Here is a 23,172-nt window from a genome sequence, read left to right on the forward strand (position 1 = left end):
TTAAGGTTGCTACAGACAGGTTTAGATACCTGGGGATTCAGGTAGCGAGGAAATGGGCAATGCTCCACAAATGGAAATTGACAAAACTGGTGGAGGGGGTTAGAGAGGATCTGAAGAGGTGGGACACGCTGCACTTGTCCAAGTGGTGAAGATGAACATTCTGCCGAGATTCCTGTTCATATTCCAGACACTCCCAATCTTTATATCGAAGGCGTTTCGGAAACTGGACACAATTATTTCAGATTTTGTATGGGCAGGAAAGGTTGCTTAGGGTTAAGAGGACTCTGTTATAGAGGCAGAGGCAGCAGGAAGGGTTGGCGTTGCCGAACTTGCTACATTACTATTGGGCGACGAACGTGGAGAAGTTGCGGCGATGGTGGGAGGGAGTGAGGGTAGAATGGGTTAGGATGGAGGAGGAATCCTGTAGAGGGTCCAGCTTAAGGGCTGTGGTGATGGCAACGTTGCCAATGGCGCTGAGCAGATTCTCAGGGAGCCAGGTGGTGCAGTACACGATGAAGATCTGGAACCAGCTGAGGAGGCACTTTAAGATAGGGGCGATGTCAGTGTTAACGCTGTTTGTGTGGAAAACACGGTTTTGTGCCGGGGGGGGGAGGGGGGGGGGGGCGGGATATGGATAGATGGCACGTATAGGAAATGGAGAGAAGTGGGGCTGGTTAAGGTGAGGGATTTGTATCTGGAAGAAGGGTTTGCCAGTATAGATGAATTGTAGGAGAGGGTAGAGCTCCTGAGAGGAAGTGGGTTTAGATACCTGCAGGTAAGGGTAAGGGACTTTGCGTGGAAGGTTTGGAAGGAGTCCCCCAGGTTGCTGAGGTGGACCCTGCTGGAGCGACTGCTGCTTCCGGATGTGGAAGGGGAGGGCAGGATTGGAGATATATACAGGTGGCTGGGAGAACAGAGAGGTGAGTGGGTGGTGAAGATTAAGGAAATATGGAAAGGGGAGCTGCGTGGGGAGATAAACTGGGGAATGTGGAGTGAGGTGCTACGAAGGATAAATGCAAACTCCTCATGTGCAAGGATGAGCCTAATAAAGTTCAAGGTCACACACAGGGTACATATGATGTGGGCAAGAATGAGTGGGTTCCTCCAGGGAGTGGCAGACGAGTGTGAGAAACGTGGGTTAGAAAAAAAAGAGAAATCTTTGGAACTCTCAACCTCAGAAGGCGGTGGAAGCAGAATCTTTAAATATTTTTAAGGCATAAAAAGGTAGATTCTTTATAAGAAAGAGGGTGAAAGGTTATCGAGGGGATAAGTGGGAATATAGAGTTGAGGCTACAATCATATCCACTACAATCGTATTGAATGGCAGAGCAGGCTTAGGGGGCCAAGTGACCTACTCTTGGTCCAGTGAGTTTTTGACCTGCCTGGCATTATTCTAAAGTCAAGTTAAGGAGCTATATAAATGCAAATTGTTCCTTGTTTCATTTGATAATTGAAATTCTTTTAACAGAATTGATATCATTAAAGAAAATACAGCTGGATTAGAAGCTCGTTTGCAGGCAGTAAAAAATTCAAGAAAAGTGAAAGGCGAGCCAACAAAAGTGACCTTGCCGCCACGGGATGAAATTGGCGATGTTAAATGTATTCCAGGTCTGACATTTGTCAAAACATTTTGAGATTTAAAAAAATCTTTCAAGCAATTATTTAATATGGAATAAATGCAAAATTCTTAATTTTAGTTAATTATTGAATCGATTTTTAAAGTTTACTATTGCATTGCCTTGTTAAAATCCCTCCAACCTTGCACCAACCCGAACTAAGAAGGCAACTTGCTTCCAGGCCATTGCAAATAACTGGAAATGATTGCTTGAAAATGTACAAGAGTGCTTATCATCGAATCCCTACATGTAGAAGGAGGCCCTTCGAGTCTGCACCAGTCCTTGGAAAGAGCACCCCACGTAAGCTTAAGCCCATGCCTCCACCCTATCCCCGTAACCCAGTAACACTACCCAACCCGTTGGACACTAAGGGACAATTTAGCATGGGCAATCCACCTAACCGACACATCTTTGGACTGTGGGAGGAAACTGGAGCCCTCGGGGGTAATCTCCGCAGACACAGGGAGAAAGTGCAAACTCCACACATAAAAATATTTTTGTTCTGTTTTTAACATATTATACATAAAACAAAACAATGCAAAACATCAAGAACAATAGAACCCCTCCCACTCCACCAAACATTACCCCCAAAACTCAAAGACAACCCCACCCCCAACCACCCCTCTCCCTTCAACAGCTGACGGTAACCAACTCTTTAAAATGTAGAATAAACAGACCCCATCTCTTGTGGAACCCCTCCACCACCCCCTCAAAGCAAACTTAACCTTCTCCAAATACAAGAACTCCGTCAAGTCCCCAAGCACACTGAGGCATAGGGTGGAGAAGCTGACCTCTACCTCAACAGGACCTGCCTGTGAGCAATCAACGAAGGCCAAAACTACCCCCGCTCCCGTCTGCAGCTTCCGCAAGGCCGACATCCTAAATATGGCCCTTTAGGGGACTGGGCTCCAAATCCAGGTGCAGGATTGCCGACATGGTGCTGAAAAACAACCTTCAAAATTTCTCCAACTTCAAGCAGGACCAAAACAAAGAAAAAAGATAAAGAAAAGTACAGCACAGGAACAGGCTCTTCGACTCTCCAAGCCTGTGCCGATCATGATGCCCTAACTTTTTAAAAAAACTTCTGCCCTTGCTCGGTCTATGTCCCTCTATTTCCTCCCTATTTATGTATCCATCCAGATGCCTCTTAAATGTTGCTTATGTGCCTGCCTCCACCACATCCTCTGCCAGCACGTTGCAGGCACCCACCACTCTCTGCATGAAAAACTTACCGCGCACATCTCCCTGAAACGTTCTCCCTCTCACCTTGAACCTGTGCCCCCCCAAAGATATGTACATGATTGGCCAATCCTCTCCCACACTGTTCGCAAGTGCCCTCCACCCCTCAAACAGCTGGCTCATCCTCAACCTCGTCAGGTGAGCCCTGTGCACCATCTTTAACTGTATTAACCCCAGCCTCGCATATGAAGTTGAGGCATTCACCCGCTGCAACATCTCACACCACAACCCCTCCTCCAGCGCCAGCCGCAGCTCCTCTTCCCACTTGGTCTTAACCCCCCCCCCCCCCGCCCGCGATGTCATATCCTCCTCAAAAATCCTTCCATAAATCGCCAAGATGACCGACCCAACCACATCACTGACAACATTCCCTTCAACAACGAGGAGAGAGGTGTCACCGGAAACATCGGGAAAACCTTCCTTGCAAAGGCTCGCACCTGCATAAACCTATAGGCCTCCCCCATGGAATCCCAAACTTATTGTTTGAAAAATATTTTAATTCCACTTTTAAAAAATATATATTTTTATTCAAGGCATATTCACAAATATACACAAAATATCAAAATAACAACAAAGCAACTCAATAAACAACCACAACCAGCCGATCCCATGACAACAACACTCTGCCACATCCTGCCTTCCCCACTTTAATCCTCTCCCCCCCCAAGGGGGTTGCTGACCCCTCAATCCTCCTTAAAGAAATCGATAAACGGCTTCCGCCTCCGGGTGAATCCCTCCGCTGACTCTCAGAGTGAACATGACCTTTTTCCAGTCAGGTCGCTCACCCACATTCCCGCTTTTGGTGGCTCTGAGTCCCGCTACCCCAGTAAAATCCATCTCTGGGCTATCAGGGAGGCAAAGGTCAAAACATCGGCATCTCTCACCCCCTAGACTCCCGGGCCTTCTGACACTCCAAGTATTGCCACCTCTGGACTCGGAACCACTCTGACCCTCAACAACTCAGGAATCATGTCCGAGAATTCCTGTCAGAACCTTTCAGTCTTGGACACACCCAGAACATGTGGACGTAGTTTGCGGGGGGCCCCGAACACCATCCATACCTATCCTCTACACCCGCAAAAAACTCAGCCTGGCTACAATCACATGAGTCCTATTCACCACCTTAAACTGGATTAGGCTTAACCTTGTACACAACGAGGACGTGTTCCCCGTCACAAAGCCTCCTCCCACGTCTTAGCCCCCACCTCCCCTCCCAGCTCCTTCTCCTATTTATGCTTAATATCCCCCACCAGGGCTCCCTCTCACTCCATCAATTCCTTATAGATATCCGAAACCTTCCCCTCCCCTATTATCCTTGAACAACAGCTTGTCCTGCAACCCCTGGGGCGGTAGCCCAGGAAATACCTCACAGTTCCCTCACAAATCCCGAAAATGCAGGTACCTAAAACCATTCCCCCCTGGGCAACTCATATGCATCCTCCAAATCCTCCAGCCCTGCAAATTTGCCTTCTATAAGTCCACAAAGAGCTCAATCCCCGTCTGCCAACACCCCCAAAACCTCGCATCCAGCCCCGCTGGCACAAACCTATGGTTATCGCAGATTGGTGCCAACACCAAGACAGTCTCCAGCCCCAAATGCTACCTCCACTGCCCCCACACTGTTAGGGCCGACACCACTACTGGGCTCACGGAGTACCTGGCCGGCGAGAACGGTAAAGGTGTGGTGAATTATAAACCTCAGTAATTCACACTGTATTGTACCACACGTATTGAGCCTGTACTCTGTACCGGATTGTGTGTAATCGCGCGGCCCTGCCCATAGGGGGAGATGAGGAGTTTGTACTGGGTTCCACCCTTGGCTCCGCCCATGGCTCCTCCCCCAGCTGGAAGTATAAAGATCAGTGCTGTGAGCCTGCTGCCAGTTCATCTCGAGTTCATCTCATCACAGGCAGGCTCTTTTGTAAAACGATTAAACCACTGTTCACTTCTAACCACGTGTCGCGTGAATTGATGGTCTCATCAAAAGGCGGCAACAACAGAGCCCTCAAACACGTTTCCCTAAATGCTGTAGCATTCATCTGCCCCCACACTGACCCCCCTCCCTCCCATGGCCCATTCCCTCATCATTGCAATATTCACTGCCCAGTAATAATTTATCATATTCGACAAAGCCAACCCCCCCTCGTCCCATTCCAAAAAATCCTGCCACAGCTGTGAGGCCTTCCTTGTCCACACAAACCCAGAGATCAGCCCATTAATCTTTCTAAAGAACGACTTGGGGAGAAAGATGGGGAGGTTCTGAAACACAAACAGAAACCTAGGCAGCTCCGTCATTTCCAGTGTCTGCACCCGCCCTGCCAGTGACAGCCCACCTCTTAAAATCCACCTTCACCCCCACCACCAGTCGAGCCAAGTTCAATTCTGCGTCCATCGCCAACACTACCTCTACCTCCTGCCTCTCCGAAGGCATCATAATTACATTGAGTAGCCTCTGCACATTCGCCGATGTCTTCCCTTCACAAAACCCGTCTGATCCCCGCCTATCATCCCCAGCACACAGTACTCAATCTGCGATGCAAGCACCTTCACCAACAACTAGGCATTCAAAATCAATAACAATATCTGGCAATACGATCCACACTGCTCCGGATCCTTATCCTTCTTTAAAATCAGGGAGATGAAAGCCTGTGATAGTGTAGGAGGGAGTTCCCTCCTCTCCCTCACTTCATTGTACACCCTCACCAGCAGTGGCCCCAGGTCCATCCCAAACTTTTAATAAAACTCTACTGGGAACCCGTCCAGCCCCTTCCATGCTTGCATCGCCCCTATAATGTCCATCACCTCTCTCTGCCCAATTGGGGCCCTCAGGCCCTGAAGCAGCCCCTCCTCCACTTTGGAAAACTCCAACCCACCCAGGAACCACTCCTCCCTGGACTCCTCCCTGGTCAGGGGCTCAGACTCGTATAACCTTTATAAAACGCTTCAAAAACGCTATCCACCCCTTCTGTGTCCATCACCACCTTACCCTTATCATCCCTCATTCTGCTAACCTCCCTCATTGCCTCTTACCTCCTCAACTGATGGGCTAACACCATGATTGCCTTCTCCCCATGTACATAACTGCTCCTCTATAACTGTCCCACCGCCTTCCCTGTAGAGACTAGCCCACACTCCATCTGGAGCCTCTGCCTTTCCTTAAACAACCCTGCCTCTGGCGCCTTTGAATATCTTCTGCCCACCCTCAAAATCCGCCAGCCTTGCCCTCTCCTCCCGCTCTGCTTCTTCCTGTGCGCCTGAATAGGAATAAACTTCCCCTGAGTGCCTCCCACAACATGGCTGCTGTGACCTCCCCCATGTCGTTCAACTCCACGTTGCCGTGCGTGGCAGCCAGCACCCGCTCATTCACCTACTCATCTGCCAGCAACCCCACATCTAGCCTGCACTGTGGCCATTGGACCTCCCCCGAGCCACCCACAAATCTACCAATGCGGTGCATGGTCGGAAATCACCATCACCGAATACTCCGAGTCGGCCACCCCCACCAGCAGCGCCTTTTCCATCATAATACATCCGGTGCACGTGGGAGAAGTATGAAAACTTATTCACCCTTGGCCTCCAAAAGCTCCACGGGTTCACCCCCCCATGCTCTCCATGGACCCCCTCAGCTCTCTTGCCACTAGCAACACCCTCGATGACTTGGGACATGACAGGTCCAAGCTGGGATCTGTGATCATATTGAAATCACCTCTCCATAATCAACCAATGCATGTCCAAGTCCGGAATCTTCCCCAGCACCCACCTTATAAAATCCACGTCATCCCAATTCGGGGCACCCTCCTTGTCTTCATATTTCATATCCCGTCCCAAATGAAACACCTGCCCCACTCATCCCTTTCTCAGCCTCGTCTGATCCCCCAATTTCAGGTGCATCTCCTTAAAATATGCCATGTCAGCCTTCAGACGCCTCAGATGCATGAACACAAGCGAACATTTGACTGCCCCATTCAACCCCCTCATGTTCCCCGCCCTCTTCCCCTGCCGATCAGTCACATCCCCTTTTGAGCCAGTACTCAGTCCTCGCCATGTGCCCCTTGAGGCCCGTCCTCGGATGTCCATCGCTATCGATCCCTTCCCAACTGCGCCACACCAACGCCTTTCCCACCCCCTCCCACCCTCAAATAAAAAAACAACCCCATCTCCCCCACTCCTTCCTTCTGGCAACCCCCTCTTCGCTTCCGTTAACTAGCCCGCCCAGCTAATATGATCCCTGCCCAAGGCCTCCAACTTCTTCTCTTCTCTCCAGTGTTTCCCCCACCCCGGTCATCCCAACCACCAACACACAAAGAGTAACAAAAGGTACACTCACCATCACTGCTCCCCTGTCAAGACCTGCCCCAGAATCCTCACCCATAGATACTTTAAAAAGCAGACAAAACTCCTCCAAAGTTAAATGTCCTCACATTCCTCCCAGTCCATTGTCCCTCATAAAGATGATTGTCTCCTCTGGCATGTCGAAATAAAGTTCCTGTTTCTGGAAAGTCACCCACAGGGAGCCAGGTATAATACTCCAAACTTCACCCCTTCTCAAAGACAGCAGCCGTAACCCGGTGTAAACCAGCCCTCCTCTTCGCCATCTCCACACAGGGCCATGGTAGACCCCCAGCTCAAGCTACCAGGTAAACGTCTTTATCTGCCTCACCTACCGTAGGAATTTTTACCTTATCCAAAAGGCGATGCAGCCGCACCACCATCGCTCTCGATGGCTCACCCACATGTAGCCTCCTCCTCAGTGCCCTGTGCGCTCAGTCCACCTTGAGAGGCTTTTCAAAGGCCCCATCCCCGTCACCCTCTCCAGCATATTTGCCACAGACAGAGCGGCCTCTGCACCTTCAATACCTTCAGGCATTCCAAAAATCCTCACATTCTGCCACCTGGAGCGGTTCTTCAGGTCCTTCACCTTGTCCCTCAGCCTCTTCAGGCTTTCACGCATCACTCCCAACTCCATCGCCAACGAGGCATCTGCTCCTCATGCTCCTCCACCGCCTCCTCCACTTTCTAAATCGCCCGGCCCTGGTTTCTCCAGCCTCTGCTCGTTCAATCCCAGACGTCAGCGGCTCCACCACCTTGGCCAGGTCTTCCAGGGCCTCTTTTCTCTGCTGCTGGAACTTGTTGTTCAAGAACTCCACAAGCTGCTCCGTCGACCACTGGGCAGACAACACTGCCCCCCTTGCCCTCCGCCACCTTTACCTGTGGCGCACCATGAAACCTCTCCTACTCCAACTGCTGTTTCTTTCTCATGGCGTTCCTCATCTGCTGATCCATGCACCAGCCACACCAGAGGAGTATTACCTTCCCTGAGTACTCCTGCCCCTTTTACCCTCAAATATTACACCCTTCGGGCAGGAAAACACCAAAAACATCCACCTTGAGCGGGAACCATCAAATGTGTGACCACTCATTCCCTGGCCGCCTCCGAAAGTGCCCAAATTTTCAAATTTTAACATTTCACACACAAAACATTTACAAAATACAACCAACTCAAAATAAAATAACAGCTCAGACCAACCCCCTCAAATCCCTCCCCCTAACAGTTGGCGGCAACCAGCTCCCCAAAATGTAATACAATGATAATAATAATCTTTATTATTGTCACAAGTAGGCTTACATTAATACTGCAATGAAAATCCCCAACAAACCCCATCTCTTGTGGAACCACTCAGAGCAAATTTCACCTTCTCCAAATACACAAATTCCATTAGATTCCCCCAGCCATACCGAGGCACAGGGTGGAGAAACTGACCTTCACCCCAACAGAACCTGCCTGCGATCGATCAATGAGGCGAAGGCTAAAAGATCTGCCCCCCCCCCCCCCCCCTCCGTCTCCAACTCTGGCAAGTCTGACACAACAAATATTGCCCACAGGGGACTGGGCTCTAAGTCCATCTGCCCCCGCTTCCATCTGCAACTCCAGCAAGTCCGACACCACAAATATGGCCCCCAGGGGACTGGGCTCTTAGTCAACATGTAGAATTGCCGACATGGTGCTGATGAACAACCTCCAACATTTCTCCAACTTCGGGCAGGACCAGAACATCTGTACGTGATTAGCTGGGCCCCTCCCACATCACTCACAATATCCTCCATCCCCTCAAACAACCGCCTCATCCTAAACTTTGTCAGTTGCACTCTGTACACTACCATGGGCAGCACGGTAGCACAGTGGTTAGCACTGTTGCTTCACAGCTCAAGGGTCCCAGGTTCAATTCCTGGCTTGTGTCACTGTCTGTGCGGAGTCGGTGTCCGTGTGGGTTTCCTCCAGGTGTTCCGATTTCCTCCCACAAGTCCCAAAAGACATGGGGCGCGATCCTCCCAGCCCCGCGCCGAGCTGGAGAATCGCCGCAACCGCGCCATGCCGCCCTGATGCCGGTGCGCGATTCTCCGAGGTGCAGAGAATCGGCGCCATTTGCGCCGGCGTGTTTGGCACGGTGCCAGTCATAGGCTGCTGTACGAGGCCGGGCGTCCGGATGGGTTGAGCGGCCGCGCGGAAAAAGCAGAGTCCCACCTGGTCGCTGCCGGCGGGAACTCTGCGCGAAGGGTCGGGGGGCAGCCTGTGGGGTAGGGGGGTCTCCGTTCCCGATGGGGTCTGGCCTGCGATCGGGGCCCACCGATTGGCGGGTCAGCCTCTCCTCCCCCAGGCCTACCTTGTTGCGCGTCTGGCCCCAGAACCCCCACGCCATGTTGTCTTGGGGCCGTGCGCAGGTTGGCGCGTCGCCACTGCGCATGTGCGGGTTGCCGCTGCACCCAGTGTGCGCCAGGAAGTGAGGCTGGAGTGGCGTGAACCGCTCCAGCACCGTGCTGGCCCCATGTGGGGGCCAGATTCGCTAGTGCCCGCGCCCATTTCGCGCTGTCGTGAAACGCGACGGCGTTCATTACGACGTGGACACTCTGTCCCGCGATCGGAGAATCGTGCCCATGCTGTTAGGTAATTTGGACATTCTGAATTCTCCCTCTGTGTACCCCAACAGGTGCCAAAATGTGGCAACTAGGGTCTTTTCACAGTAACTTCATTGCAGTGTGAATTTGAGCCTACCTGTGACAATAAAGATTATTATTACTAGCTGTATCAATCCTAGCCTTGCATATGGTTTTGAGGCATTCACCCTCTGCAGCACCTCAGACCACAATCCCTCATCCAATGCCATCCCCAGCTCCTCTTCCCACTTGGCAATCCCCTCCAGAGACTCCCATCCTCCTCCAAAATCAAAGAACAATACAGCACAGGAACAGGTCCTTCGGCCCTCCAAGCCTGCACCGGTCATGATACCAACCTTGGCCAAAACCCTCAGCACTTCTATGTGCCATATCCCTCAATACCCATCCGATCCATGTGTTTGTCAAGATGCCTTTTGAACACCGTGAATGTATCTGCTTCCACAACCTCCCCTGGCAATGTGTTCCAAGCTCTCACCACCCTCTGCGTAAAAAACCTGCCTCGCACATCTCCTCTAAACTTTGCCCCACGAATCTTAAACCTATGCCCCCTGGTGACTGACCCCTCCACCCTAGGAAAGAGTGCCTGCCCATCCACTCTATCCATGCCCCTCATAATCATGTAGACCTCTATCAGGTCACCCCATAGCCTCCGTCTTTCTAATGAAAACGGTCCAAGTCTATTCAGCCTCTCCACATAGCGAACACGCTCCAGACCAGGCAACATCCCGTAACAGCCTCCCCGAACAGGCGCCGGAATGTGGCGACTAGGGGCTTTTCACAGTAACTTCATTTGAAATCTACTCGTGACAATAAGCGATTTTCATTTCAACATCCTGGTAAACCTCCTCTGCACCCTCTCCTAAGCCTCCACATCCTCCCATAAATCGCTGAGATGATCCCCCCAACCTCATCACCAAAGCACCCCCTCCAGCAACGAGGAGGGCAGTGCGACCAGACCAAGTTATCAATGAGGTGGGTGGTGCTAATCCCAAACTTTAAACCATACATTTTACTTGTATAGTTTCGAAATCTGCAGATTAGAAGCGCATATACCTAATATTATTGCCTGCATTTGAGCCCTTCCCAGCATGACAACTTGCTTATCCTCTATTGAGGCCGCTCCTATTACTAATGGAATAATTATGGCCTCTGCATTCTGTAGGCAGGACTTCTCATGCAAACAAGATGCAACTGCATTACAGTGCTTAGAAGCTGTTTTTGTATATTCTGTTTCTGCAATAGGTCTGACATTCATGGAGTCTGTAAATGTGGATGATCTATGTAAGCATCTGGGGGAACTGAAAAAAATACTGAATGACCTCAGTTTTGCAAAAGAAACAAAATATGTGCCAGCACAGATCAAAACTGATATATGCCAAGACATTTATCAGCAAATGCAACAATGGGACGAGCTGGTCACGCTGAATAAGCAACTAAAACTCAGGTATTTAAGAAGATTATTTTATTGTTGTCTAATAACAATCAATTGCTAAAACTACAAGTTTAATGTTGAAGCCACCCAAAAGGTGCTCTCACTGTATTGGTGCCGTCTCTATTTCTCAGTTACAATGTGAGCCTGAACATTCCAGAGTATAATCATGTTTGCTTGGATTGTCACAGACTGCTCCTCTTCCCTGGAGTTTTATTTTCTTCAGTGTTCTCACAAATGTTATGCACCAGGAACAGCAGAGCTGGCCAACTCCCTGAATTCTTCTCGAGCAAGACTCGAGATCTCTCTCATTCCTCTACAGACTGTGTAGAGACCTTGGGCAAATTTTTATTTAAGAAATAATGAAGAAGTTAAATGGAAAGGAAACATGCTGAGAAAAAGGAGAATGATTTAAGAAACACTAAAAACAAACAATTTTTAATCACAACAATTTAAAAGTATTTTAAAATTTTAAATGACAAAAGTAGTTTAAGGCTTCAAATAAACGTTTGTTACGATCTTTGTACAATCTTACTGAAACCATGCAATAGGAAATCAAGTCATGTAGACAGGAAGTAAAAGTACATGAATATTCTGGCTATGTTACTGAACTAACATCCCAGCAATGGTGAGTTCTGATGCCAACATGGTAAGTTAACAAAAATGAATTAGAGTTACCAGCTCAAATACTGGCAATGCATGTACATTAGAAGATAGCTTGAGGTTGGATCTACATGTGGTGAAACATGGGACAGCCAGGGCAGAGGACAATGAAAGCACAGCTGGCGATGTTACACATGAATTCTGCTGTAGAGAACTCAGACGAGGACTTCGATAGGGCAGCCTACAGAAATGCTCAGTGCAGTCGTGGGCCCACTAGAAAGCCTGCTGTCACTCAATGAGTCTGGGGAGTTCAGCACCAAGCTTGCACATGGCCTTGCACAGAGCTTGGATCTCATCCTTTCCAGTTGGAATAGTGGTCAACTATCGTCTGATGTTGTCTCGGAAGAAAAGCTGTGTCTTCTGGATTTGGTGATCTCGACATCATGGGCGCGATTCTCCCGACTCTCGAAAAATCGGGAAATCGGCGGGAAAAACGGGGGCGTTTCACGATGGTTGGGAAGGGTCCATTTCCCGACGTATTCACTTCCGGGAAATGGGCTAGGAACGCGGCCACGTCAATTACGTGCGCCATTACGAAGCAACGCGGCGACGACACAAACACGCCCACGTGACGCCGCCCGACGCCGTAAAAAGGCGCGGGCGAGCACAGAATCTGTCGGCCATGATGTCGCAGCCCAGGAGAGCTGCCCCTCGGTTTGTAGAGGCTGATGTGGACGCGCTGCTCGATGCCGTCGAGCAGAGGAGGGGCATCATCTGCCCACGTAGAGGGCATCGCCAACCTGCCAGCACGGTATGCCAGGCCTGGTGTGAGGTGGCTGCTGCCGTTAGTGCTGTGGGGCAGACCCCTCGCTCTGCAGAGCAATGCAGGAAAAAGCTGCACAACCTCACCAGGGTTGCCAGGCTAAGTGCCAAGAGGGTGCCCCCTGGTCACAACCATCCCTCCCCCCTTAACTTAATCACCCACCTGCCCCACTGGCACGGGGGGAGGGGGATTGGGGCAGAATTATTTGAGGGTGGTCCACAAAGTTGTCACAGACCCAGCGCTCTGGCCTCCGTGGAGAGATGCAATGGTCTTATGACAACTTCACCCCCAAACTGTGCCAGTATCTGAACGGACTGCTGATACCTGCCGTATTGTAACGATATACCTATGTCCCCTCCCCCAACAGGCCAAGTCCGCTCACAACACCCGTGAGCGGCACGAGACTGGAGGGGGTTCGCCCAACCTGCACCCCCTCACCACATTTGAGCTGAGGGCACTGGACCTTGTGGAGGGGTCTGGCACCCGGGAAGTCGCGCTATGCGAGGTTGGCGGATCTGCAGCAAGTGAGACAACCCTCCTTGACAAACACCCACCCCTCCCCATCCTCTGTCCCTTCATACATCCTGCCCACTTGGACACCTCCTCCATCCTCTGTCCCTTCACACACCCTGCCCACTTGGACACCTCCCCCATCCTCTGTCCCTTCACACACCCTGCCCACTTGGACACCTCCCCCATCCTCTGTCCCTTCACACGCTGCCCACTGGGACCGTCCTGCGGCTTGCCGAGCAAATCTAAATAACCCGTCTCATTCTCTTCCCTAGGACGTGATGACGAACGACCAGGGCCGTCTGGCTGCAGACGGACACAGGCATCTGCCCCCACCTCACCTGGGGACGAACGACAGAGGGTGCCTGATCAGCGGGGAGTCCCATCCTCCCCAACTCAATCTGCGGAGCAGGACGCCCAGAGGGTGGCGATACCACAAGCCACAGAAATGGCCAGCGATAACCCTCCGGACTCTGAGCGGCCCCACACCATAGAGGAGGCGCTAAATTGCGACAACCTCGGGATGCGGCACTGCTATCTCCCACACCATCCATCATCCCACAGACACTCACCCCGGTGGGCCTATTTAGTGATGAGTCTCCTAGGTCACAGTCTGGTTCGCACATCACAGCTGAGCAGGTACAGCAGGTGGAGGTCGGAGCAACCGAGGGCCCGGACTCGCGGAGGCCAGACCAGGCCCAGCATGCAGCTGGCTCCCAGACGTTTTCGGAGTTCCTGGAGTTTCTCAACCCACCCGCACAGCCGATGCCTCAAGAAACCCAGGGAAACAATGACGGGATGAGGGCTGTCTTCCAGACTCTGCAGACGCTGTTAGAGGAGTCGAACCGCGTCCATGAGCAGGGAGTGGTGCCGCTCATGGCAGAGACCCAGGCCGACACCGCACGGGTGGCATCCGCGGTGGAGGCAATGGGTGAAATGGTTTCTGCGATGGATCCGGTTATGCAAGGCGTTGGGGTTAATGTGCACGCGTCATCCTCGGCCCTGGACAGGGTTGCCCTCTCACAGGCAGTAATGTGCCAGAGGCAAAACGACATTGCCGGCGCCCTGCAGGCCTTGGCCCAGTCTCACCAGGTCATGGCCCAGTCGCAGCAGTCAGTCGCCGAGAGCATCAACCGCCTGACACATGTGCTGGATGGCGTCGTGCACTCACAGGTTGAGGTCGCACAGTCCCTGGCGGGAATGTCTAACTCCCTGGACTCCGTGTCTGCAAACCTTCGGATCCTGGTCGATACCGTTGCAGGCCTCCAGGACTGGCATCGCCAGGTGTCGGGGGCACGACGGGGCACCTCCCCGCTCGCACCTCTGTCCCAAAGTGAGGCCCGGGGGCCACCGGGCTCCCCGAGGGAGGAGGAGGTTTCGGGGCCCGTCCCATTAACTCCATCACGGGACATCCCGGAATTCTCGGCCTCCCCCCGTCCCATCCCTGGTGCATCGGGTGGGCAGCAGGCAGAGCAGGGTGGCACAACGTCACCCGAGACGCCCACAGAGCAGCCTGGCCCATCAAGGCCGGGTCGCCCCAGGAAACGCTTGCCGAAGGAGAAACGAGTCGAAGGGGGCGATTCGCAGCAGTCCTCCTCCACTCCTGCTGTATCATCTGGGGAATCACTTAGATGTAGTGGTAGGGCCCGTAAGGCAACTAAGATAGACACTGAGTAAGTTGGCACGGGTGAAGGGCACAGTTTAGTTGTAGGGGATAGGGCACCTGTAAATTGTTAACATTAAACGCACTGTTCCACCTTACTTGTAATACCGTGTGATTGTTCCACAGCCACAGGAATCGTGCTGGTGACCGAGTGTCGCTGGGGTTGACCAGCGGTGAAACTTCGGTGCCGAGTGTGCAGTCCCTGCCCCTCCCCCCACCCCCTCCCACAGCTAGCCCACGCGGGCACGTGATGGAGTGTCCGTGACGATCTCAGCGGCCACCAAGGTGGATGGTTCAGCTATTGCCATGGGTCAGACTCTCTCTAACGATTCTGAGCTCACAGCTCTTCGCAGAGCGGGCTGTCATCATTCCACATGGCACTAATCACACCCGCTGACACAGCCATCAATGTTGTGCCATACCATCTGGACCCAGTGGTAAGGGTGATATCGAAGTGGAGCAGTGTACACTGAGAGGGGGTGGGGGGATCGGGATTGTGGTGGTGGCAGTTGTGTGTTGATCCTCTGTACGACTAGCGATGCAGGTGGTGGTTTCGTGTTCAGCGGGGACGTCACATGCGACGCGTGAACCGTGCTGCCACCAAGGCGTCGTGTGCCCGCCGTCCTCGCCGTGTCCGTCGTGCCGCCTCCTGGACATCACCAGCACCTGGGTCGTGTCTGCGTGCTGCGCCCACCACTCCGCCAGCCTCCTCCTCCTCCTCCTCCTCCCTCTCCTCCTCCTCCTCCTCCTCCCTCTCCTCCTCCTCCTCTGTGCTGGCACCACTGCCACTGGCTTCTCCATCCGCCTCCTGCAGCAGGTCATCTCCCCTCTGCATCGCGATATTGTGCAGCGCACAGCAGACCACAACAATGCGAGCGACCCTTTCGGCCTGGTACTGCAGGGCCCCTCCGGAGCGGTCCAGGCACCTGAATCTCATCTTCAGGAGGCCAAGGCAGCGCTCCACCACACCCCTGGTTGCTGCATGGGCCTCGTTGTATCGTGTTTCCCCATTGGTCTGAGGCCTCCGTATAGGCGTCATCAGCCAAGACCTCAGCGGATAACCCCTGTCGCCTAGCAACCAGCCCCTCAGCCGGGGGGGGACGTCCCTCAAACATCGCAGGGATGAACGACTGCGCCAGTATGTAGGAGTCATGCACACTCCCTGGGAACCTTGCACAGACGTTCATGATCCTCATGTGGGGATCGCATACCACCTGGATATTCATGGAGTATGTCCCCCTCCTGTTTGTGAACACGTCCCTGTCCCCTGCAGGCGGGCGCATGGGGACATGAACACAATCGATTGCCCCCTGCACCCTCGGTATCCCGGCCACGCTGGCAAATCCACGAGCTCGTGAGTCTTGACTTGCTTGGTCCTCGGGAAAGGTGATGTAGATGTCAGCGATGGCATAGAGGGCATCGGTCACATCCCGGATGCACCTGTGCCCCGATGACTGGGAGATCCCGGAGACGTCGCCGCTCGGAGACTGGAAGGAGCCGGTAGCATAGAAGTTAAGAGCGACCGTCACCTTGATGGCAACCGGGATCGCGTGTCCTCCCCCCGTTCCACGTGGCGAGGTGCGCCACGAGGTGACAGATATGTATCACCGGCTGCGTAGTCTCCTCCTGCAGGTGATGTCCGTCATTGTTCGGAAAGAGACCCGGTCACGGTACACCCTCGGCCTTGGTCGTTGCCTCTGGCGCCGTGGCTGCACCCTCACTCTCTCCTCTTCCTCCTCCTCCTCCTCACCATGCTGCTCGACGAGTGGCAACTCCTCGGCCCTTCCCTCTGCTGCTGCAGCTGGCCCTGCATCCACTGCGGGTTGTGGCTGTGGATGCTGCTGCATCGCCAAATGCAGTGCAGCGGCCCCAACCACTGTGCAGAACATAGCCGTTCTGTTCACAGACATTGTGCTAACCTACAGAAGGGTGGTGGGGGCAGAGAAACGGGACATGTTAGACGGAGGTTAGTCGACAACTCGGCAGCCGCCAGCCACGGGATACCTGTGTGTCCCGGTGGCCTGGGCGCGCTGCTGACACACGGGCAGCCTAACCCCTGGTCACTTTCTGCATTCAACGGCCAGTAAACTATGTCCTCCTCACGGGTGCGTCAGTGGCCTGTGTCCGTAAGCCACAGGGCAAACAGCGGCCTTGTCCTTGTGACCGGCACGCCATGGCATGGTGGCAGACATTTTGTTACGGGGTTGGAAGGCTCACTCGCTCACTGTCTACCTAACACCCCCCCCCCACTTCCACTCCCCCCCCCACCATCTCCCCCTCCGTCTCCCCCACCCCCCCTCCATCTCCCCCACTCCCCCCTCCGTCTCCCCCCTCCATCTCCCCCACTCCCCCCTCCATCTCACCCACTCCCCCCTCCATCTCCCCCACTCCCCCCTCCGTCTCCCCCACTCCCCCCTCCATCTCCCCCACTCCCCCCTCCGTCTCCCCCACTCCCCCCCGCTCTGGACCCCCCTCCCGTTCTCAGGGATGCCTTCCCCGTTGTGGCCAGACTCGAGCGGTGCGCTGAGCGGTGCGCTGAGCGGTGCACTAACCTCCTGGAAGCAGTCGTCAGCCAGCACGACTGGGTGACGAACTTAAAAAGCAGGTGTGTTTCACGCCGTGTAAACAGTGCGCGATTAAGTCGGGACTTCGGCCCATACGGGCCGGTGAATAGCGGGGGGGGGGGGGGGGGGGGGGCAATTAGTAGCGATTCTGGTCGTGTCGGGGGCGTAATAAAGGCGTTTGGCGGGAATGGCGACTCGGAGTTTGTGCGGGGTTCGGAGAATAGCGGGAGGGCGTCGGACCAACGTCGCCGTAAAAATTTGCGCCGCCCGCAATTCTCTGCCCCGTTGTGAGTGCGGAGAATCGCGCCCATATGTATGGCTCTCAGTTGTCTTTTTTTGAAAAAATATTTTATTCAATGCATTTTCATGTAAACAAACAAAAGCAGAAGAACAGCAGCATAACATTATAAACAACCCAGACCCATCTTCAGCATTCCCCATTATAACCCCCTTACCTCCCCCCCCACTGACCCCTCAAATCTCCTTAAAGAAATTAATAAGCTGCTTCCATCTCCAGACCACCGACTCCCTCAAGATGAACTTGACCTTCTGCAGCCTCAGAAATTCTGCCAGGTCGCTCGGCCACACCCCCGTTTTTGGTGGCTCTGAGCTCCGGCACCCAAGCATAATCCGACTCTGGGCTATCAGGGAGGCAAAGGACAAGACATTGGCCTTTCTTATCCCCCTGGAACTCTGGATCTTCCAACACCCCACATATGGCCACCTCCACGCCCAGCACCTCAAACATCACGTCGGCGAACCCCTACCAGAACCCCTTCAGCCTTGGACAAGCCCAGAATATGTGGACGTGATTCGCGGGTCTCCCCCCACACTGCCCTCACCTATCCTCTACCCCGTTAAAGAACCTACTCATCCTTGCTACCTTCATATGTGCCCTTGTATTACTTTAAACCGGATGAGGCTTAACCTTGCACACGATGAGGACACATTCACCCTCCGCACGCCTCTGCCCACGTTTCAGCCCCTACCTCCCAATCCATCAACTCATTATAGAATCTGAAACCTTCCCCTCCCCTATCTTGTCCCTCGACAGCACCTTGTCCCTCAACCCCAGGATTCACAAAATCCGGAACCTGCAAGTACCTAAAGTAATTTCCCTGGGCAACTCATACACTTCCTCCAAGTCCTTGAGCCCTGCAAATTTGCCTCCTGTAAACAAGTCAACAAAGCACTCAATCCTCACCTGCTATCGGGGCGGTACTTTGCGCAGTGGTTAGCACTGGGTCTGCAGCGCTGGGGACCCAGGTTCGAATCCCGGCCCTGGGTCACTGTCCGTGTGGAGTTTGCACATTCTCCCCGTGTCTGAGTGGGTTTCACCCCCACAACCCAAAGATGTGCAGGGTAGGTAGATAGGCCACGCTAAATTGCCCCTGAATTATCATTATTAAAAATATCCTCACCTGCTGCCAGCCCCTAAACCTCGCATCCAGCCCGTCGGCTCAAATCTATGGTTATCGCAGATCGTGCCCACACCGAGGCACCTCCAGTCCCAAATGCTGCCTCCACTGCCCCCACACCCTTTGGGCCGACATCACCACTGGACTCACAGAGTATCTGGCCAGCAAGAACGGCAGAGGAGCCAACAACAATGCCCTCAAACATATTCACCTACATGGTGCCGCCTCCACCCGAAACCACCCTGCTCCCTCCCCCATGACCTATTTCCTAACCATAGTGATATTCACCACCCAGTAGTAATTCATCATGTTCGGCAATGCTCCCCCCCCCCCCCCCCCCCCCCCCCCCACCTCCCCTCGTGCCCGCTCCAGGAAAGCCCTCCTAACCCGCAGTTTTCTTCCCCGCCCACACAAACACTTAAAGTTGTTTCATTTTAACATCGTTAATAAAGTAGTGTCAATATATCCATTTACATTGCCAGTTTCACTTTAACGTCACTTAACCTGTCTGCTCACATGATTTCTCCCACAGTGCTTCCACCCTTGCCCTCAGTCTCTCTTCCAACTACCCTTGCCGACACCCAGCCTTGCAGACACTTTTATTTATTCCTTTATAAGACCATAAGACATAAGAGCAGAATTAGGCCACTTGGCCCATCGAGTCTGCTCCGCCATTCAATCATGGCTGATATTTTCTCACCCCCATTCTCCTGCCTTCCCCCCATAACTCCTGATCCCCTTATTAATCAACAACCTATCTATCTCTGTCTTAAAGACACTCAGTGAATTGGCCTCCACAGCCTTCTGCGGCAAAGAGTTCCACAGATTACTGGCTGAAGAAATTCCTCCTCATCTCTGTTTTAAATAATCAACCCTTTAGTCTGAGGTGGTGTCCTCTGGTTCTAGTTCTTCCTACAAGTGGAAACATCGTCTCCACGTCCACTCTATCCAGGCCACGCAGTATCTTGTAAGTTTCAATAAGATCCCCTCTCATCCTTCTAAACTCCAACGAGTACAGACCCAGAGTCCTCAATCATTCCTCATACGACAAGTTCTTCAATCCAGGGATCATTCTTGTGAACCTCCTCTGGACCTTTTCCAAGGCCAGCACATCCTTTCTTAGATACGGGGCCCAAAACTGCTCACAATACTCCAAATGGGGTCTGACCAGAGCCTTATACAGCCTCAGAAGTACATCCCTGGCATTATCAGAGTTAAAAAGCCAATGCGCAGAGTGGACGGAGCAAACCCCTAATCCATCTCCTTGCCTGCTTCAAAAACCAATTCAAATTGAATCCAATTCATGGCCCCCACAAGAGAGACATACCAGATCCATCTCACGCTCGATCTTAGCCAAAAGACCGAGAAGTGATCAGCCTTGCAGACACTTGCCCTTCCCTTTTTCAACCATGTCTCTCTGGCCTTGCTGATTCCCAGGCTCTGTACATATCTTAGTCCTCGGGGTCTGTTCTTCAGTGGATGCCGACTTGTGGCTCCTGCTGCTGAACTCTCATGGGCTCCATTTGATGGCAGAAATTGTTTGGTGTAGGCAGTCAGGATGTCAGCAGCTACTTGCACCAGCCAGCTTCTACCACTAGATGGAGTTTGGACAATCTAAAAATATTGCTGAGGTGAGTACCGTAAATATTGTTAGTTTAATTGTATTGTATATAATATTTCTTTTATATTTAGTGATGTACTTCATTTTGCAAGTAATTTCAGCTAGGAATGCACAGTTCTGTGCATGTGTGGTTCAGTAATTCAGCTTGTACATTGGGCGGATTCTCCGTCCTGCCGCACCAGTTTTCCGTCTCACCAGCCGGCCAGTGGGGTTTCCCATTGTGGGCTGCCCCATTCAGTTGGGAAATGCCCTGGCATGGGTGCGTTGCGATTGTCCCGATAAAGGTGACAATGTCGAAGACATCAGTCGAGGTGTGGGTGCAAGTAGAGAAGTTAAAGGAGATGGAGGAGATACTGTTGGAACGCAGTGACCCGACGACCTAGCCCCCGTTATCTTTCCTCCTGCTGGACTCACACAAACACTCGCCGGCGGATTTTCGCTCACCCCAACTTTTCCAAGACCCTTCTTCTGGGACTTCAACATTCCACCAACACCTTATGAATTCCCACACCAGCTCATCCAAAAACTACCCCTGAGACCAGGCATAAAAGACAAAAATCAAAGATTCGAGCATGAGCCAACTAATGTATGATCGCCATCTACATGTCGCCACCAGAAGTCCGGCCTGTGACAATATTTATGTTGTGTGGTGAATGAAGGGTTAACAATTTAATGTGAATGCATCCAACCACTAGATGGTGATCAAGAGCATACATGTGGTTCATGTGATATCCTTGATTCGGGGAGTAGGTGATTAGGTGGGATAGAGAGTAGTCCTGTTTTCAGAAACTCTGTAGATAGATTCATAGTCTTAGTGTATTTTGTAATAGTGATATCTTAGTGAGTTATTCAAATTTCTTTTGTGTAGTGGTAAAAAATTTGCTTTGTTCAAAACATAGCTTGATGTTCTTTGTGAGACACTACACTTCGAAGTGCACAGAGCAAAGAACATCACACAGCCTTTGGTGGGTTTTGCTGAAAACTATCTCCAGTCCAATGAATTGGAATGTGGAATATATAGAAATGCAAATTGGGTAGCAATCTTTAGCTGTAATCTCAAGTCATCTTTAGTCTGTGTTTTAAAAAGTTTGTTTTCTAAAAGTTCATTTCAGGTTTTCACCCAGTCAATTGAAAATTGTTATTTGACATAAAACACATCGTCATGACAGTGTATAATACATAAAATTGATTTGATCAGAGTATCCCAGTAAAACTAAAATTTTAACATGAAAAATAGTTTATATTTTTATGAGTTATTTAGATTGAACGTAATTCTGACTGTCTTTATTTTTACCTAATGTGCATTGGCCGACAGTTTTGGCAAACATTTGACAAAATGTCTCCACATAATTTCAGATACAAGAGACTAAAGCTAGTAGCAGATGCAGTTACTGCTTGGGGGTATTCGGAAAAAAGTGTTTCACTCACAAAATTTATTTTGCCGACCCTGACAGAAGCAAATTCTCTAAAAGGTACAGTTTTTTATTATCTTGCTTTAAGATGTGGTTTAATTTCAATCTTAAATTAGATTTGAAAATTCTTGATGTAGGTACCATCAATAAATGTATCGAGATAAAATTCTGCTTTGGGCACAATCAGAAAATTGGGTGGAACTTGCACCCAACGCTGTTTGTTAGTTTACATTTCAAGGGTAGAATTCTAAATGCCAAGTGGGAGTAAGTTCAGGTGCGGGTCTGGCAACGGGTTAAATGGGCGAAAATGAAGGCTGATCATAAACCCTTGCAGTGCCGGTGGCTAGAGAAGGCAGCGGCGGCAGCTTCGACAGAGGCTCGGGGTGGCGGCCCATGTGCAGGGATCTGACTATACCCTAAGGACCTGGCCCCCCAGCCGGGGAGGCCGGTGACGGCCCAAGATGTATGGCAACGCTGGTCTGTCAAGCAGATGTCAAACAACTTGTGCCCCAGGAAGGTCCGCCTCAACAAGGAGATGCTGCAGCACCGTGCCAAGTCCTTCCGGACTTGGCACCATGTGAAGGATACCCGCTCCCGGTGGCCGTCAATATCACCGCAGTCCTGACCATTTATGCCTCAGGATTAATCCAGGGCTCGAGCGGGGACTTGTGTAGTATATCCCAGCCTACATTCCACTTGTGCAACCGTGAAGTCATGGATGCTCTGTTAACCCAGGCACTGACTAAATAAGCTTTGACCTGGACCAAGCCCATCAGGATGACCAGGCCACAGGATTCTCTGCCATTGGGATGCCCCAGGTCCAGGAGGTAATAGATGGCATTCATGTTGCCTAGCGCGCACTGGCAGTCAAGGAGCGTCCTTCATTAACAGGAAGGAGTTTCACTCCCTTAACGTCCAATTTATGTACGATGACCAACTCAAGATCATGCACGTGTGTGCAAGCTTCCCAGGGAGTGTGCATGACAGCTACATCCTGGGGCAATTGGAGATCCCCCGCTTCTTCGAGGGACACCCCAGGATGACTGGATGGCTCTTGGGGATAAGGTCCTGGCTAATGACCCCTGTGCAGAGGCCGGGACCGATTCAGAGACCCAACGTAACGAGGGTGATGTGGCCACCCAGGCTGTCATTGAGCGATGTATCAGACTGCTTAAAATGTGGTTCCAATGTCTCAACTGCTCTGGTGGGGCACTTTAGTGCACCCCCAAGAGGGTCGCCCGCTTTGTGGTGGTCTGCTGTGTGCTTCACAACCTGCATAGCAGCGGGGCGACGTGCAGGAGGTGGAAGAAAAGAAGCATG

At 51.9% G+C, this 23,172-nt stretch overlaps 1 protein-coding gene across 3 annotated transcripts in view; it reads left to right on the top strand.

Annotated features, from left to right (window-relative positions):
- The window catches only part of LOC119972701 (clathrin heavy chain linker domain-containing protein 1-like), a 132,504-nt gene that overhangs the window by 19,015 nt on the left and 90,317 nt on the right, over positions 1 to 23,172 (top strand). For all 3 annotated transcript variants that reach the window (XM_038809828.1, XM_038809839.1, XM_038809849.1), the window contains 3 exons: positions 1,469 to 1,608; positions 11,052 to 11,253; positions 21,797 to 21,912. In XM_038809828.1, the coding sequence (XP_038665756.1) occupies positions 1,469 to 1,608; positions 11,052 to 11,253; positions 21,797 to 21,912 (458 nt within the window). The remainder of the gene's footprint in view (positions 1 to 1,468; positions 1,609 to 11,051; positions 11,254 to 21,796; positions 21,913 to 23,172) is intronic.

Source organism: Scyliorhinus canicula, chromosome 1 (genome assembly GCF_902713615.1).
Source record: "Scyliorhinus canicula chromosome 1, sScyCan1.1, whole genome shotgun sequence".
Taxonomy (NCBI): Eukaryota; Metazoa; Chordata; class Chondrichthyes; order Carcharhiniformes; family Scyliorhinidae; genus Scyliorhinus; species Scyliorhinus canicula.